The sequence below is a fragment of the Megalops cyprinoides genome, chromosome 2, assembly GCF_013368585.1.
Source record: "Megalops cyprinoides isolate fMegCyp1 chromosome 2, fMegCyp1.pri, whole genome shotgun sequence".
NCBI classification, from domain to species: domain Eukaryota; kingdom Metazoa; phylum Chordata; class Actinopteri; order Elopiformes; family Megalopidae; genus Megalops; species Megalops cyprinoides.
In genome coordinates this window covers 45305426-45323882 of record NC_050584.1, presented here as the reverse complement: position 1 = coordinate 45323882, position 18457 = coordinate 45305426, and the positions used below count along the sequence as shown (strand labels likewise).

Sequence of the window (18457 nt, the reverse complement as noted above, 5' to 3'; positions counted from 1 at the left end):
CTTGCTTCGCCACTCCTGTACAAGCATAGAGGATTCTGTGGAGAGGCAAACTTAGTGTGGTACAATTTCACCCTTCCAAAAGGGGTGAAAAAAGGGGGAAATTTCATTAAAAGAAAATACTAAAAATCAGATTTCTCACCAAAACACATTTAAATTCTGAGAGATTAGAAAAATGTACATACGTTTGTTTCAAACTTGCCTTTCTGCTATTCCTCTTTTTTTGTGCTTTGCATCGGTAAAGCTCTCCACTGAAAGTGGAATTTAAATGTAAGAGAAATATCAAGGGAAATGAACATGAAAGGCATGAGAAACATACCATTTTTAAGAATGATGAAAAGAGAGCGAAAGCATGTAATTCACTCTTGCAGGAGATGTTTTTTCCTCAGGTCCATGCCATAGGTGCTACCTAACATCTGATTGTCCTGTCATCTCATATAATCCATCAACCAAATTTGTAATGGTGCTTTTCTCTCAAAACATTGGATAGATGTGCTGCCCAACTATTATGATGCATCTTCTGGAGACAGACTTTGTGTAACTGAATTGTACTGAATTTACCGGATTGCCCTGTCGCTGAAATCATGCTAAACGTGAACAGAGGAAATGAATGGGTACTCAGACTGAGCTGATGTGCGATGCAGGCTTCTTTTGATCATCAGTGATGCATTGGTAAACTACAACCACTCCCTTCTCCTGAGAGCTCACAACAAACGTTTAAACGAAACTGAGACAGCTATGAGGAAGAGAATCTGAATATGTGGAATGCTGTAGCTCTTGTGGGGGTTGTTTCTTTTGTTTGGAAATATACAGTGACATGCAGTTCTCCACCCTGTTCCACAACTGTGTAAATCAATTTGTTCACGTGTTCGTTGCAAGAATATGTTCATTACACTATTTTCCCATCATTTATGTTCCTGCCTCCCAGTTCCCTCCCCAACTCCCATCTTTAGAGCGGAAATCTCTGAATGCAAAAACGCATGACGTATGAGTTGAGTATGCCTTTGGTGATTCCGGATTTCAGGTCAGTGTGGTGAGGGAGGTGGCAGGCGGGCTGTGGGGGATGGAGTGGAGTGGACAGGATGGTTTCTGGTAGGATGTGGAAATCTTTTCAGATGACCCTCCCTGCCCTTCCTCAAAAGATCTCCTCCCCAAGCACCTGTCCTTTCAATGCCAGTCTCTCCAACTCCACCTGGCCTCCTTCTTTTCTCCCTGTGGCAGCTGACCTACATGACGCTGCACTTTCCCTTCAGCTTGTCAGCACGCTTCTGCTTGCTGGAGCGCTTGCCATCGATGTTGAGGCTCATGTTCCTCTTCTTCTCCAGGTTGAGCAGCTCTTGAAAAAGCTCCTTGACATTGTAGTTCATCTTGGCGGAGGTCTCCATGAAGGCACACTTCCACGCGGCGGCCTGTGTCTCGCCCTCCTTGGTCTCTACCTCCCGCTGGGTCTCATCGCTCTTGTTGCCCACGAGCATGATGGGAATGTTCTCCACGTTGCCCTTGATGGCCAGTATCTGTTGGTAGATGGGTTTCAGCTCCTCCAGGGACTGCCGGCTGGTGATGGAATAGACCAGGATGAAGGCGTGGCCCTTGGATATGGAGAGACGCTGCATGGCGGGGAACTGGTGGCTGCCGGTGGTGTCGGTGATCTGCAGGGTGCAAACACTCTTGTCGCAGCTGATCACCTGCCGATACGTGTCCTCCACGGTGGGGATGTAGGTGTCCCGAAAGGTGCCCTTCACAAAGCGCAGCACCAGCGAGCTCTTGCCCACCCCACCAGCCCCAAACACCACAACCCGGTAGTCATTGCTCTGCTCAGGCATTGTGGCCCTGCGGTTTTACAGCTGCCTGTCCTTATCTTTTACTTGAGACCTAGAACAGAAAAGAGAACAGACATTAATGAGGTTTTTGAGGGTTTTCAAAAGGAGATTGATAATCAGATGTGCATACACAAGTAACATCCTTCAATTAAGGGTTGCAATAAATTTTTTGTGAAAGACACATGAACTTCTAGAGAACCTGATGGACCTAAATTAACCCATTTGTGCCCAAATGATTTCACATTTCACACAAACTCTTCTGCATAGATCAACAAAGAGTGCTGACAGAAAGATTTCACCACAGAATGACAGTGCAAAGATTCAACCCATTACCGGAACATCACAACCCTTGAGTTAAGTCTGACATAGTGTAAATTTGCTTTTTATAGGTCAGTGTTAGGCACTATGCGCATGTTTGTATGGAGATTATGTATATGCACTCAATGTATTCTGCTGATACAAGGTGAATATAAACTGCTTTCAGGATATAAAAGACTGTATACATTATACAGTGTTCACTAAAAAGTGTTGCTGTTGTGTGCTTATTTCTTAGTTGAGGCTCATTACCCAATGTGTTACTTGCGATTGTCTATCTATGCCCTTATTCTTGTGGCTCTGTCTTGCATTGTTGGTTTTGGAATCACTTTGGGTATAGAACACAATCTGCCTACCAAATGAAAACATATTTAAATAAATAACATTCGCACCTTTGACTATCAAATCAGAAAGTAATTTCTCTAAATGCATCTTGAGCCTTGTCCTCATGTGTTCTTTCATTATGTAGTGTGTAAGAGATATATTATGGAATTTATTTACTGACTACATGTCTAGGATTCCCAATCAGTGCAAATAATTTAAATGGTGGTAATTATATCAGGAGCTCGCTGCAATCAAAAGCTTGCTGCCTTACTGACATTATTATTATTATTAATATTAATAATAATAATAATAATATACATATGTACACATTCATTTCATCAATTTTTACATTGTTTTAAAACCTCATTTTGCTTCAGATGCTCTTCAGATTATTACTATTATTGCAAAGCAGCCTGAACTCTCTTAGATATTTTCTTATTCACTAGGATAAATTCTCACACTTACTGGACCCTTTAAAAAGGAGCTTGTCATCATAAATTAGCATTAATCTGTACAAGGCACAGGAGAGTCCACAGATCAATAGACTTTCAGAGCATTTACTATGCCTTGTGCAGCGGTATCAAAACACAGCCCAGCCAAAGAGACTCCAAATGAAAAAACATCCACTGGATAATGATCAACAAAATGTTAGATCTACAAATATCCACAAATACAATAAATGTATGTAACAATGATCAAAATAACCATTCAGATTAGAATGAGTGTGTGTGCGTGCATGCACATGCGTGCGGGTACAGTCTCTATCAACATCTCGGTCAGACTCCATTAATGACTCATTCATCTTGCTGAGGCCAAAGCTGTGGCCATCAGTCTCTGAAACCAGCAGGCCCACAGGCTGGATCAGTCAGATGAATCACACCTTTGTGTGCCAGAATCAAGGTGACACCTGCATCTGAGCCCTTCTTACACTGAGTGCCATTCTGAGCATGCATGCATGTCGGTGGGGGATAGGACAACTACAGGAAGGTATTGGTTTATGGAATGGTATGCCAGCTACATGTGTTTAATAATAAATAATTTATAAATCTTGGTTTTCAAAGAGGTGAGTGAGTTTTCTCTGCCATGTATCTGAAGCTAAAAGAGGCTGGACATGATTTCTACCTCTAGGGAGTCCCAGCTTGCTGCTAGAAATAGTGTTGCTGGCCCAGCAGGGGTAGTCATCCCTCTGGATCAGGCAGAAGGCCATTGCCCCAGCACAGTGGCTTTGTGCCGTAGGAGATGCTGCCGTTTGCTTGAGATGATAAATAAAGGACCTGACTTATTCTGGTCATTAAAGATCGCATAGTGCTTATCGAAAAGTGCAGGAGGCTCCCTGGTGTCCTGGCTAAATTCTCAATCTGTTCCTCTCAATCTGGCTATTTTATAATCCCCAGATTAATTACCTAACCCAAATCCCTCCCTCTCTAGCTCAGCTGGACTGTGGTCAGCCATGTACTGCTAAACAGTGGCTGTGCATCACCAAGTACTACACGTGATGGTTGAGGTGATTCACCCACTTCCACTCCAAAGTATTTTAAGACCCTTAAAGGACACTATATAAATACAATCCATTATGATTCGTAGCAGTACTAAAGAGTGCCCTGAAGGCACTGAAGGGGGAAGTGAATACTGATCATTAGATCTTATTACTACATATTCTCTTGGACTTCATGAATGAAAATTAGCCTGTCCTTTCAATTGCAGCATCTAAAATTTCTATTCACAGTATGGAAGAGCCTTATATTAATGCTAATAGTGTAATCTTGTCACAGCAAAACAGCTGTAAATGGACAGCATTCAGATTATCATACCAATTACAAAGTGAAGCAGTATTGATGTGATACTGCACCCACTCTGATCGATGCGATTCAGCGCTGTGATGTCCCTGTGGCCGGACCGGAGCTCCCACTGCATCTGGCCCCATAAAGCTCTCCCAGCTATGGCGGAAAACAGACAGTGACGCCAATACTTTCAGAGAGGCGTTCTCATTTATTCGCTGATGTTTTTTGTTTGGAGAAGACAGCAAGCTGAGGCAATTCATCTTATTAGAGGTTTTAGATGAACTGTGCATTACGGACAAGTCCCAATACAATGACTGCGGTGCATTTTCACCATCTGTGTCAGCTGCATTCTCCACAGAGATCTGCTGACGCCACAATTTTTGGGAATACCCATTGCTGCTATGCATCAATATTTATGAATCGAGCATTAGACAAAACTGTACGGAAGTGCAAATTCAGATGCTTATGCCTTAAATTGCTTGTGGCAAAAAGCAACACTGCATATTTCGTATGTCTAGAGACAGTAATTATTTCCTGATTTCATCACAGTCAACTAACAGTCATGTAACTGAGAAGCCCAAAGACAGGTGCAGGGACCGCGCCTGTCCATCAAGCTCAGGCCATGGTGACTGGACCTGGGCTTGTCTAAGGGGAGACCCACGCTCTGCTTTAGCAGAAGCTTGCAACCCCCCTCCCCCTCCCCCCCCAATCTGGCAGCAACAGCGATGCGAAATGACAGCCTGACCGTGTCTATCTAGTCACAGGGCCCTCTGCAACCATTTGCACTAACACTTTGACTGGCAGGTAGTAACTGAGGATGCCATCATTAGGTTGGCCAGTCTGTCGACCTGCAGCCCCAGGGCAACAACAAGAACAAACAACAGCTCTGCCTTGAGATGCTGAAAATCCGGCAATCACGCTTTTAAATTTGCTGTGTGTTTGCTGTGTGTGTATACTTTCACAGTGGTCACAACATACTACAGAAATGGAAATTTAGCCAGTTATCAAAGAAAAACATCTTTATTTGTAAAACAACACAGTACTAAAATCCATGTGTGCTTTTGAGCACGGTGTTATTTTTACACATTTTTATTCTTAATTTTTTTTCAAATTTGTTAAATGAGTGTATGAATGTGTTGCTAAACCTAACTGAATGATGTATAAAAACTACACAATCTCATGTATTTAAAATCCATCAAGCAGGTTTGGTGATGTAGTTCTTGACACAGTGACTAATTTAATAATGAATAAGAATCTAAATACAGTTTTCAGTTAACGTGCATATCTTGGGCAGAGTGCGAAAGGCATATTATCATAAGATGGTGAATGTTTCTGAGTGTAGGTGGATGCATTTCATGGCATGTGTATAGCATATGTGCGGGTGAATTTGACTGAGTGCGTGGGTGTACACTCCTATGTCTTTAGGTCTGTGACCATATGTGGGTGTACTGTATATCTCTGTGTGTCTAGCTCTGTGACTGAGTGTATGTGGGTATATATCTCTATGTGTTTAGGTCCGTGACTGTATGCGTGTCGGTGTATATCTCTATTGTCTGGCAGTGAATTGCATGTGTGTGGGTGTATGCCTCTATGTGTTTAGGTCTCTGACTGTGTGTGGGTATATATCTCCATGTGTTTAGGTCTCTGACTGTGTGTGGGTATATATCTCTATGTATTTAGGTCTGTGACTATGTGTGTGGGTGTATATCTCTATGTACTTAGGGCTGGGACTGTGTGTGTGTGGGTGTATATCTCGATGTACTTAGGTCTGGGACTGTGTGTGTGGGTGCATACCTCTGTGTATTTAGGTCTGTGACTGTGTGTGTGGGTGTATACTTCTACATATTTAGGTCTGTGACTGTGTGTGTGGGTGTATACCTCTATGTATTTTTATCTGTGACTGTGTGTGTGTGGATCTCTGCATTTAGGTACATGACTGTGTGTGTGTGTGTGGTCTTATACTTCTGTGAATCTGGGTCTGTGACTATATGTGTGTGGGTGTTTCATGTCTTTGCATATCCGTTATGTGTGTGGCAGTACATTACCATGTGTTTAGGTTCATGACTGTGTGCGTAGGTGTGTATGTCTGTATAAACGCTGTGTGTTCCCCTGCGTAACACAGACATGGGTGTACATCTGTATGTTTGACTGCATGAATGCATTTGTGTAGATGTGCCTGTGTTTCAGCATACTCTCTGTGGATTGCAGGGATTTCTCTGCTGTGGGTTTTTTCTTTAACTCTGGGGTTTCTCTGGTTACTGTGGTAACAGACCCAGAAGGCAGGTCCATTGTTAGACACAGGGAGAGAAGGAGAGAGGAAGAGAGAAAGAGAGCAAGGTAGGGACAGAGGCAGAAAGAGAGGAGCAGAGACTGGTTACGAGGGGGGCAACATAAAATAGTCCCTGTCAGCTCTCAGTTACCGTGACAACCTGCCAACAAATCCTCACATCATAAAAGAAAAAAACAAAATCAGATTACATTTGTGGCTCTAGACTTCCACTGCATATTTTGTGTGATTTAACATCCTGTCTCATAAAGAGAACACTCTCTGGCAACATGAACCCCATTTACCATCATTTTTACTTACCAGCAGCAGGATTATGCACTGTAGCCAGAAACAGACTGCTGCAAAGTAACAAACCAACTGGCGTATGCCACTGTTCAGAGATTCAGTGCCATGTGGTAAATGCCTGTGAAGGTTTGATCACAACAGTAAAATAGGCTCACCACTTTACACCACACAAGAATTTGACACTACATGGCTGTAAAATGTATATACAGTAGTTGGACCAAATTTCAATAATCCAGACAGGAAAGAAGTTGAATAAATCCTAATAATGTACATTTAAAATAATATTTCTTTCAGTTTTGGTCTCTGCAAAGAATGCCATTGCACCAGTATTTACATATTCTGCTTATTGATACTACCACATAGAGCGTCATACCATTTAGAAAGCCAATATACTGTGCAGCTGCATGATAGTACAGACAAATACCTCTTACTTAACTGACCATTCATATAACAACAAAGGACCTGTACAAAACCCACAACTCACACTTAAAGCTTTGCAACTGAGATGCCAAATGTGCTAATTGCACTGAGGGCAGTGCAATGCAGCTCATAACCTTGAAGTACCGGCAGTCTTTAAACTGACTGAGATCACTGGTTACTGGGTGGTAAGAGAGTAATGCCGGCCACAGAGAGGAGTGTTCCCTGTATCTGCAGCCCTAGTCCTGACCTGTCCCAGGGGCCCAGGCTGATGAATAACTCCCATCCAGGTGTCTGCAGCTACACAGAGGAAGCCCTGGGGTGTTCATTCCACACACGCTGAGCAAGAGCAGGCGTTGCCGATGCTTAAAACAACATGAGCTATTTCCATGGCCATAACGAGCTTCCCTCCTGACTAAACTAACCCCTTTCATCACATGCGTAAGCATGTACACACAGTATGTACACATGTGTGAATGCGCACATGTAAGGACACACAATCACACCCAGACAGAATGTGTCTCATCACTACAGCATCTCATTTCTGTCAGACACAGAACTCTCACTCACTGCAAAGGTCCCAAGGCTCACTTACTCTCATCATGAAACTCAGCTGTGATCAGCTTGACAATGTGCATATGTGTGTGTGTGTGTGTGTGTGTATCTGTGTGTGTTATGGAGGCTTTAAAATGCAGAGTGACTTGAGTTGCAGGAAGGTGAAATGGGGAGAAATTTTCTCCTTTCCTTCTGACATTATTTATAGTACCTCCAGCTCTTTCCATGAGAGCCAGTCATTTCACGCTGTTACTGTCAACTGTTCAGCTTTCTGAGAAGCTTGGAGATGGGCAATGAGTCCACAATAGGATGGATTCTTTGGATGGATTCTCAGTCTGCGTAATCACTACCATCCACAGCAGTTTGTCATATTTCCGCCAAGATGAACTGTACACAATGGTGCAGAGTCTTCCATCCACACAACCTCTCTCCTGCTAGGCTTGTACTGTGCTGCTCTTAATTTGTGTGGTAAAATCTAGCCAAACGTTATTGATGGGGAGCCACTTACAACACACCCTCACACTTAACTAGGGGGAAACTGATACTTTTCTAGAAAAGACTAGACTCCAAATATGGTAAAGATTAGCTTAGTAATATCATGCCTCTAATAAAACTCAATGCAGGAAATAACCCACAACCCTAAAGCATGTATATGGCCAATCTCCAATTGTTACAAAAACACCCATGTATTTTTGCCTGCAAGAAACATTCATCACTTATATTGCAACTAAGGCCACAAACTGTATAATTTTCACTTGATGTTGCATTTCCTTGCAGCATTCTATGGGCTGGGTCCAGCTTACCAGCATACTCATGACATTACTGAATAGCCTGAGATTAAACAGAGAAAACTCATTTAAGAAAGAAATTGAAGACATTCAATCAATATGCCAATTTTGTGCAAAAGAAACAAATGTAGAAAAGTGTATGGCAAACAGAACTAATTTCACTGAGCAAGTACACAGATAGCTACAAGAGCTTTTTGTCCACTCCAATATATACTCCTTTTACTTAATACCAGCAGAATCATAATGTAATGATATTAGCACATAATATGACATATATTCAGGCTAGGGGGAAACAAGTGAAACAAAGGTTGAAAACAAGCAAAAAAACAGTAACTGCTGTAATGTTATGCTACTACACATCCACAGCTACCAATGTGCACAAGATGAAGATGGATCCTAACACAATGCATTTATTACTGTGTTGTCACAAGAGTATCAATTGTTTTGTGCCCCAGTTCTGTATCTTGCATTCTAGCAAGAGGTTTGACAGCTCAAATGGTGACATGGTATCTTCTAAAGAGCAAGAACAACACAAAGACAGAGAAGGAAAAAGAGAAAGGGAAACAAAGTCATAGCCAATATTTCAGCTCTCAGTTTTGCTGTAATTTTTTTGGATAGTGTATTCAGATAAGTTGACTAAAACAAAGGTCTCTATACAGTTCTCACACCCCCCTGGTGGAGCATAAAATAAGTTGGCTAAAATAAATTTTCCACTATAAATAGGAAGGTCAGAACAGGTCCCTTGATTAGTTGGTTTTCCTGCTGTGTAATCTAACCGTGCTTCTGAAATATGTACAAAAGATATCCCTTGGTTCTCTCTGTTGCCAATGCCAACAGAAGGTAAGAAACATTGACTTCTGAGTACCGCATAGGCTGTTAGTGTTCTTCTCCTTGCCAACAATACCTACCCTCTTTCAGCCGTTTTTCCAGAATCCTCCACTGGGGTAGCAGTTTGTATCTCTACATTTTTTTTCCTCTGTGTTCCTGTACATGTAAGTACCTTCACAAGTCTCCTGTCCTCACACCATCTGACACTAAATACTCCCATCAGGTAACCAAGATCAGACAAAAATGCCTCAAGCGTGTGAACCCACCAGACCGACTGACTCCGAATTAAGGGCAGCAGACTCTTCCGCATCAAACTAGGCTCCAAACTCTCTGAACTGTAAACAGCCAAACCTCCTCAATTAGTTCATCTACATTACAAGATGCTGGATCGTGTAAAGGCAGAGTGAACTCCTACTGTGGCAAATAGACAACCATCTGTTGTTTCCCAATTTAACGCCCCACACACCCCGTCATTAAGGTGTCTTATGCCATAAAGTTTATAATGCAGAGCTTCAGCACAAATTAAATTAAAAAGTAAATATCTGAAATACATATAAAGTTGTGGATTTTCTTTTCTCCACCTTCTCCACCCTCCTCTCACCCCCTCCTCCTCCCTCCCCCTCTCTCCTCTCTGCCAACGATTTCAGGGTTTACTTCGAGGAAAAGGTGACCAGCATCCGGGACTCCTTCACTCCTTCAACAACACCCTTGACCACCACGAGCAACTGCACCAACCAGCTGTCTTCCTTCATGCCGCTCAAAGACTTGGAAGTGCTCCAACTCATCACAGACCACCATGCCACAACCTGCCCTCTGGACCCCATCCCCTCTACCCTGCTCCAATCCATATCTGGTGAGATCGCCCCATTTTTTCCTCATTTATCAACTCCTCACTAACCTCTGGTACTGTCCCCACAGACTTCAAGAAAGCTCTGGTCACACCACTCCTCAAGAAACCATCCACCGACCCATCCGATGTTACAAACTACCGACCGGTATCTCTTCTCTCATTTCTATCTAAAACCCTGGAACGTGCAGTACTTAACCAACTCTCCCCTTTTCTTCTCAGGAACAACCTCTTGGACCCCCATCAGTCAGGTTTCAGAGCTGGATATTTATCTGCCCTCATCCTCCTCGACCTCTCTGTTGCTTTCGACACAGTCACCAACAACCACCAGACACTATTATCAAAGCTGTCTGAGATGGGCATCTCTGGAACCGCCCTCTCCTGGTTCACATCCTACCTGACTGGTAGATCCTTCCAGATCTACTGGAAAGGCTCCACCTCTGCACCGACCCCCCTCACTACAGGAGTTCAGTACTGGGACCCCTACTCTTCTCAATTTATATCAACTCTCTTGGCTCAGTTATCAAATCACATGGCTTCTCCTATCACTGACGACATCCAACTCTTTTTCTCTACCTCCCTCTACCTCCCAGGTCAACAAAAGAATCTCTGCATGCCTGGCTGACATCTCCAAATGGATGACATCCCACCATCTGAGGCTGAACCTCAGTAAAACGGAACTGCTCTTCATCCCAGCCGGCCCTTCCCCCCTGCATGACCTCTCCATCACCGTTGATGGCACCACAATACCATCCTCTCAGTCAGAGCTTGGGCATCATCCTCGACAGTAACCTGGACTTCAAGGAGTACATTGCTCACACGTCACGGGCCTGCCGATTCCTCCTCCACAACATCAGGAGGATTCGTCCGTTCCTGACAACATACGCGACGCAGCTCCTTATCCAGTCCACAGTTCTCCCTCGACTGGACTACTGCAACACTCTCCTCGCAGGCCTCCCAGCCTGCACCACCCAGCCTCTCCAGCTCATCCAGAATGCAGCTGCCTGACTGATCTTCAACCTCCCCAAATTCTCCCATGTCACTCCCCTGCTGAAATCCCTCCACTGGCTTCCTGTCGCTGCCAGGATCAGATTCAAGACCCTGACCCTCGCCTTCTCTGCAATCAACAGGACAGCCCCTGCCTACCTCCAAGAACTCATCCAGCCCTACACACCAGCCCGACCCCTGCGCTCAGCAGCAACTGGCCGCCTCGCTCCTTGCATGGTCAAGGCAGGAGGTGCTCGTTCTGCTAGACATCGGCGTTTCACCTACATCACTCCCCAGTGGTGGAACGAACTCCCTGTCTCGCTACGGACAGCTTCTTCATCCCATTCCTTCAGACGGGGCCTGAAGACGCACCTCTTCAGACTCTACCTGGACTGACCCAGCACACAATTGCTGCCCCCCCCATCCCCCCCCCCCCCCCCCCCCCCCCGAATCAGTGCTGTCGTAAATTGCTGTGCTTTCTAAATTGTGCTTTTTAAATTGTTTCTTGTTGCCGCCTTTACCCTGACGCTCATTGCGCCGTTTGAAGTTGTTGAAGTCCGCCGTTTGAAAGTGTATCGTATTAGTTGCCCTATAGGCTGTAATTGTACAAATCTAATAGTACTGTGTCCTCAAACAGACCTTGCTCTCAGCTGAGAACTGTCTCATTGTGGAACTGTACACATCCTGTCCCCGTACTGTCACTATACTTGCTGTATGCACTTTTGTAAGTCGCTTTGGATAAAAGCGTCTGCTAAATAAATAAATGTAAATGTAAATTGTGGTACCCTGGCAAATCCCATCCATCTGTTCTATATCGGTGTGTTTCAATCTAATTCTAAAAAAGACTATAATTGTCATTGATCCCTGTTGTGGGTTTTCCGTTTTAAATTAGGAAAAGTGTGCCTTATGGCATGGAAACCTCAGTGCTTGAGAGAAACCAGTTCTCTGTTAAATTTGTTTACTCTTTGAAACAGAGTAGTATGCATCATGTGTTATGTCTCTCTTTGGCTAATCTAATTTCCCTGACATTGCCACAATCCAACAAGATGTCTGCATGAACCGGACCATACAGTACCGTACAGTGCCTCCGATTGCGTGCCTTATTATTCTCAAGCGGAGATATGAGTAAAATCCGTTAATGAATGATGTACTCTGACCCCTCTCCAAGGACAGAACCACAGCTGGTCTTTTTGGCACTGTTTATCTGCTGTGAGCATATATATCATGATGTCATCTTTCTCTCTGTGTGCATCTTATTTCCTCCTCATCATTTCCTCATACATCTGACTGCCTTACTTTGTTTTGTGGTGTACTGCATTATACTACCAATGCTTACAGTCATCCACAAAAGGTCTCAAAAAGTCAAAAGGCCTTCATTTAAGATTGATTTATTTTCTGATATACCACTCAATGCTTATAGTCACCCACAATTCACAGTGACCATATTCAGTCATCAAAAGGCTTTGCTTTATCACTTAAGTCAGAAATGAGTGTCATGTGGCCATTACAGAGCAACCTCGACAATGCTGACAAAATGTGTTAATCAGACCTAACATCTGATTGCATGCCACAGTGCCTAGTGATAGTATTCATTGTGGTTTTTCTTGAACTTTGCTGGTTCAATCCACTGAACATATAATAAGGTCAATGATATAGCACAGACCTGGAATTTTTAGGACAGGGAATGTAAAAGGAGGAACAAGCTGTTTTAATGAACAAACATGTGCAACAATACTAAGTTAATGAGAAGGAAAACATTACGTGACATGATAACCATGGAAAAAAGAACACACAAGAATTCAACAACTTGAATCCTGGGGATATTTGTTGAATTCCCAGATTTTCATGAAGGTTCAATGTGATAACTGGTGTGGTCCAATCAGATGTCATTGGCTTGACTCCCATCCTTGACCCCCATCCTGAACCTGTCAAGCTGACATATGAATTGATGTTGAATTGTTGACGGTTATTAGATGGCAGAAACCTGTTAATGATTCCCTGGACAGTTGATTTAAGCCTGCAATAATTGCCCTAGTAATAGAAAAAGGTCTTCCTTGCTTAGTGGTTATAGACTGTTACTGAGTCAGGCTTTGCTACTATTAACTTCTCTTTGCCTGCTCCTGACTTGCTTCTGGTCTTCCCCCTTCCCCATTTCTATCCAAAAAATGAATGCAACATATTCATCTGATTACTTCAAATTAGTATCATTTCATTTGATAGTGATTATATTTCTAGATGTGTAAATTAGTAGCTAAATCTATTTCATGATAAGCAAGGTTAAACCTTTTAAATGCTGGCCCAAGCTGCCCTTGCAGTTTTGCAGTGCCAGTTCTACTTACAGTGCTCATGTAATCACATAGCATTCTGGCTACCTGGGATAAGATGCAATGCTTAGAGAAAATGTTAAAGAGAAAATGTTCCCATCTCAAGTAACATTAACACTGATTCTTTTTTTTCTTCTTAAAACTGCAGTCAAGAGTAAGAGGTTGTAAGAGGATACAAGCAAAACTATGAACTAACAGCATCCAATTCATGTTTGCGGATATAAAAAATAAAAATGAGTCTGTCAATTTAAATTTAATGGCTAATGAGAGGGAAGAGCACAAAGAAGGTTTCTTATAGTTATGTACTGTAAATTCTTTTTACAGCAGCAGGAAAAATGCACCCTGAGCCATGAATATTCAGTACCAGCAGGCTTCCCTGCATCTCAAGATCCGGTCAGGTCCGGTCAGTTGCATTCCAAGCCGCTGTGCCCCAGCGTGACAGTTCAGCTCTGCCCAGTGCTGTCTGACTGCTACAGGAACAGTGAGACAAATCCACCACTGAACAACTTCCCTCCTGAAGGAAGTAACATAGCCAATCTCACAGCGCAATTGAGTTCCTGCCAAGTCATGGCATCCCACATTCTTCCCTACTGAACAACAGGGCTCTGATAGGTGTGGGAAGAGATTCAAGTAAAACAGGTTTGTTACAGATATTGGTGTATTGTAAATGGTGACTCTGCCATTTTGGCAGTAAGTTTTAAACTGCAGTCCCGCTGTAAGGAGTAGTTATTGTGACTAATAAACTCATAAACTATATCATATCTATGAATGTATGTACGTAAGTATGTATGTTTACATGAGTGCACATATTTCTCTATTCATCATGAACACTTGATTCCGCATTACACAGACGACTGCATTTTATATACATATATATGTGTTTGAATTTATGGACTTTTCATCTGCAGATAACCAAAAATGTGTGAACATATGAGTACTAGTAGATGTGCACTCATGTACTGAACATGACACAAACTGTATGCTTTATAATAGCTTTGAGACAAGAATTCAGAGCACTGAAGTCTGCAAAACCCTGTTTCAGTTACCTAATAAAAGAAGCCAATTTTATCCTATGTAGTACTAATGAATGTTTCTAGGGAGAGGAGCCTGTTTTGCCCCAGTCTTTTCTGACACAGATGTTCAGCACAGAGGGTATACTGCCTTTCGGTCTCCACCCCTCTCTTCCCCTTCTCTTAATGCCGCTCTCCATATTACGCACTACAAACACAAGCCCCCTTCCACTACTTATGTGGTCATCTTATATGCCACTCTGCATATGCATTTGCATCCTAAATGTTGGACTATACAGTTGTTCAGTACACATTGGTGCTTATTGTAATTTAAGCTGAATAAAATAACCTGGGTGGCAATGCAAGCAAATGCTGTTGCAATGTACTGTAGGGAATGGACTACAAGTAACAAGGGACAAGCTGTACACATGTACCGAACAGCAGCTTTGATTAAGCAATACACAAAGTCTATTGACTGATACATTGTACTCCATTATGGCAGAGCCTGTTGATACCTGACAAGAAATAAGAAACATTTAAAGAATGTTAAATCAAAGATGGTTTATTGTGAATACTCAATGTCATTTTGGCACTCCATTTCTATTCTTTAAAACCATATTTACCTGGGTCTAAGGGGTCACTCAGGGCACCTATGAGGTCAATGAGGTGTAGTGTATGGGTCGCATTGTAACACATGCTCACTGGCATGATGAAACACAGTATGCCTTTACTCAATTTATTGATCATATTTAATATACTCCTACTTTACAATTATGCATGGGATGAACACAAATCATTATTTTGTGCTTGTTATATGTGAGATCACTGGCTACATTTACAACATTAAACAGCACACAGACATTTATTCTCTGTCAGCCCGTATGGGCGCATGCATGTATGCATGTGCATATGTATTATATTACCCATCACGGCGGCATTCTTATACAACCAAAACGTGGGCTCGAGAGGACGTCAAAAAGGCATGTATACACCCACATAAACAAAGCCAGGACTATTACCCTCAACTATAATCACAGTTTACCGACTCGTTCTCAACAACACATCTCGGTTAATCACTGGAATTAACAGCACTCGTCATTGCCTCCACGACTTCCACGCACTAAATCAACCCTTCACTCGCTCTTTCTCAGGGAAATTATGCTGAGCATTGCACCCGCATTGCAAAGAAAGAGCCAACTGATACAGCTACCCCCACATCCCTTGAGTTGGGATCTGTGTGCTGCTACGGTCAGTTTTAATGTTGATCTGAATACTGATTGTCTATTTTCAGACCACATGCAACTTAACATGGTCTCATGACAGGATAGTTACAGCCACCAAACAGAATATCACTAATTATTCTAAACCCCATCGATGACGGTGATTATTTTTTGATGAATACAGTAACAATAATACAAGCGTTGCAAGCATGTCGAGAGTGAAGTTGCTCTATGTACAATGAACTTCGAAGCGCACTTAGACCTGGATCACATAACACAAATCTGCCTTTTATCTAAACACAAACACGCTGTTCGCAATCCGTCGGTTTCAGTCCCAGGCGCATTTCGCATGAATTTCATTCATAAATTGCGGGCGAGGAAATGTTACCCTCACCTGTCTCGTTATGCTGTTCCGTTATTGCATGCTATTATCCATTTACCATTATCATACAAAACAAGGCTTCGCACAACCCACTAGACTGTGGGCTAATACGGCTATATCGCAATGCCTGCATGCTTAAGTATAATAAAAAAAAATTAAGTGAAAGAAAGAATGAATGAACCGATTAATGAATTAATTAATGAGAAGAAATGTGCCTTGCCTACCTGAGCTTAATCGTCTCTTTCCTTGCCCCGTGTTCAGGGTTTAAATTGACACAACCGTGAGAAATAAACTGAACCTACAGTGGAATCCTCTTAATGCATTGTACAGTATTCGTGTTGTGCGGATGTAGTCCTCTCTTCACTGCAGTTTCTCTTTCTTTCTCTCTCTCTTCTCACTCGCTGTTTCTTCTGATTTAAACCCCTTGATACCAAAGATAGGAGGTGCTTTTCTTTTTTTTCTTTTTTTCTTCTCGCCCTCCCTCAACTAGCTTCCTTCACGTCGAGAACTGACGCAAACCACCGGGCATTTCCAGCAACCAAACGCTTATCACCCCCTCCTTCCTTTTAGCTACTACAAACATTCATATGGATATTCTTTCCCACCACATAGCCACTGTAACTTAGTCTTTATCATTAACCTAACTCACCGTAGTATCATTTGTGCCTGCCTTTCTTCAACGTTATCACAGCAAACGTAAAAGAAATCTCTCTTGACCTTATTGCCCAAAGTGCTAGAAATAAACTCGTTGTTTATACCGTATTTTTCAACAATCTGTACATCCTCCCGAAGGGCATTTTGACACATTTATAGAACATATTTGGCTGTTCAAACGCATCGACGGTATTTGCAAATGTTCTTCTACTATACTCACAAGTTTCACAAGATTTTTCACCACAAAAAAGTTTAAGAAAATTATGTTTTACTTGCAGGCAGCAGTCTCCAAACACAGCCAAACGAAGGCTTGTTTTTTTCCTATTTCCTGCACTTAAGTCATGGAATGGCTGAATCCAGCTGCAACAAGCAACAAGCAACACGGATTTCTGGATCTGAGCTGTATGTTCACTGATAGAGAAATGTTGTTTACGAAACAATTCATTTCTTTAAACGACTCAGTTTGGTTCTGACAGCAGCCCGTTACAACACGATGCCATTCGAAATCCCTCACCCGTTGCAGTGCGTGCGGGTACACAGAAACAGCGAGAACACGCTAGAGCTACACTTTGAAATGTAGCCTACCATCGCTCATCCCTTGTCTCCGCCTATGTCAAGCCTGTTCGAAATCTTTTGGGGATGCCTTTTCGTAAAACAGTCAGGTCTGTGGTTAATGCATTGCCAAATAATGAACCAAACTGCATCGAAAATTTATATTCATTCATCCGAATCATAAAAAAAAAAAACTTAGTGCCACATTGATGTGTCAACGGATATAGTTTTGTATGAGTTCAGATGGGTAAGGTAAGGTTCTTGTCCCACTAGGCTGACGTATGAAATATTACAAACTCACTGACCAGCCAAATTCCCAGGTTAAGAGCGTGAAATTTATTATGTTTGATCAGCACTGAATCCTGTCCATGCAAAATTTAGTAAAAGAAACACCATACCACGCCTATTAAAAGTAACCTACTTTTGTAAAACATGATGATGTTGATATTGTCGACATTTTATATATTTATATTTATATATAAGCATAGGCTGTGTTTATAATTTAAGTTTTATCCTTTAATTTAAGCAAATGACCCAAAGTCTATCTGTATGGACATGTAAAGCAAATGTGATTGGTCAACGTACATATGTTCCATTCCATAGGATGGCTGATAACAATGCTAACCGAATGTTCTCTTAATCTATTCACTGTAATTACTTACAGGGTAGGCCTACGTGCACAGAATGAATCACGATAATATAAGTTAGAAACATGACACACTGTGAAACACGAATCCATTGTTTTTTAGAGTAAGCAAAGCACCGGAGTTGGAAGGTGAATGGTTTATGGGCTTAATGCTGTTTATAGGCAATTGAGGCATTTGGGAACCGTAAAATAAAATGGCTGCTTAGCACAATGGCTGAGGACGCTAAATTAAAAAAAAGAGTTGCTTAGAAAACAAGAGACACAAGTTCTCATTAGAGTTTGAGAGCTGCAACACACATACCGATTAGGACCGTAAAATCTCACAAGTATGAAGTTATACTGGGGTAAAGGTTCCGGTTTGACAGCAAAACTATTTACATTTTTGCACTTGTGACCATTCACACCACAGAACCTTCAATTGAACTACTGAATATTGAA

General features: G+C 42.2%; 1 protein-coding gene across 1 annotated transcript; it reads right to left on the bottom strand.

The window, feature by feature from the left end:
• Positions 1 to 235: 235 nt before the first annotated feature.
• On the bottom strand, positions 236 to 16648 carry diras1a (DIRAS family, GTP-binding RAS-like 1a). Its single transcript, XM_036521746.1, has 2 exons — positions 16392 to 16648; positions 236 to 1869 (listed from the first exon to the last, which is right to left on the bottom strand). The coding sequence occupies exon 2, from the start codon at positions 1818 to 1820 to the stop codon at positions 1224 to 1226; it is 597 nt and encodes a 198-aa protein (XP_036377639.1). The 5' UTR covers positions 1821 to 1869; positions 16392 to 16648; the 3' UTR covers positions 236 to 1223.
• Between the last annotated feature and the right edge of the window lie 1809 nt (positions 16649 to 18457).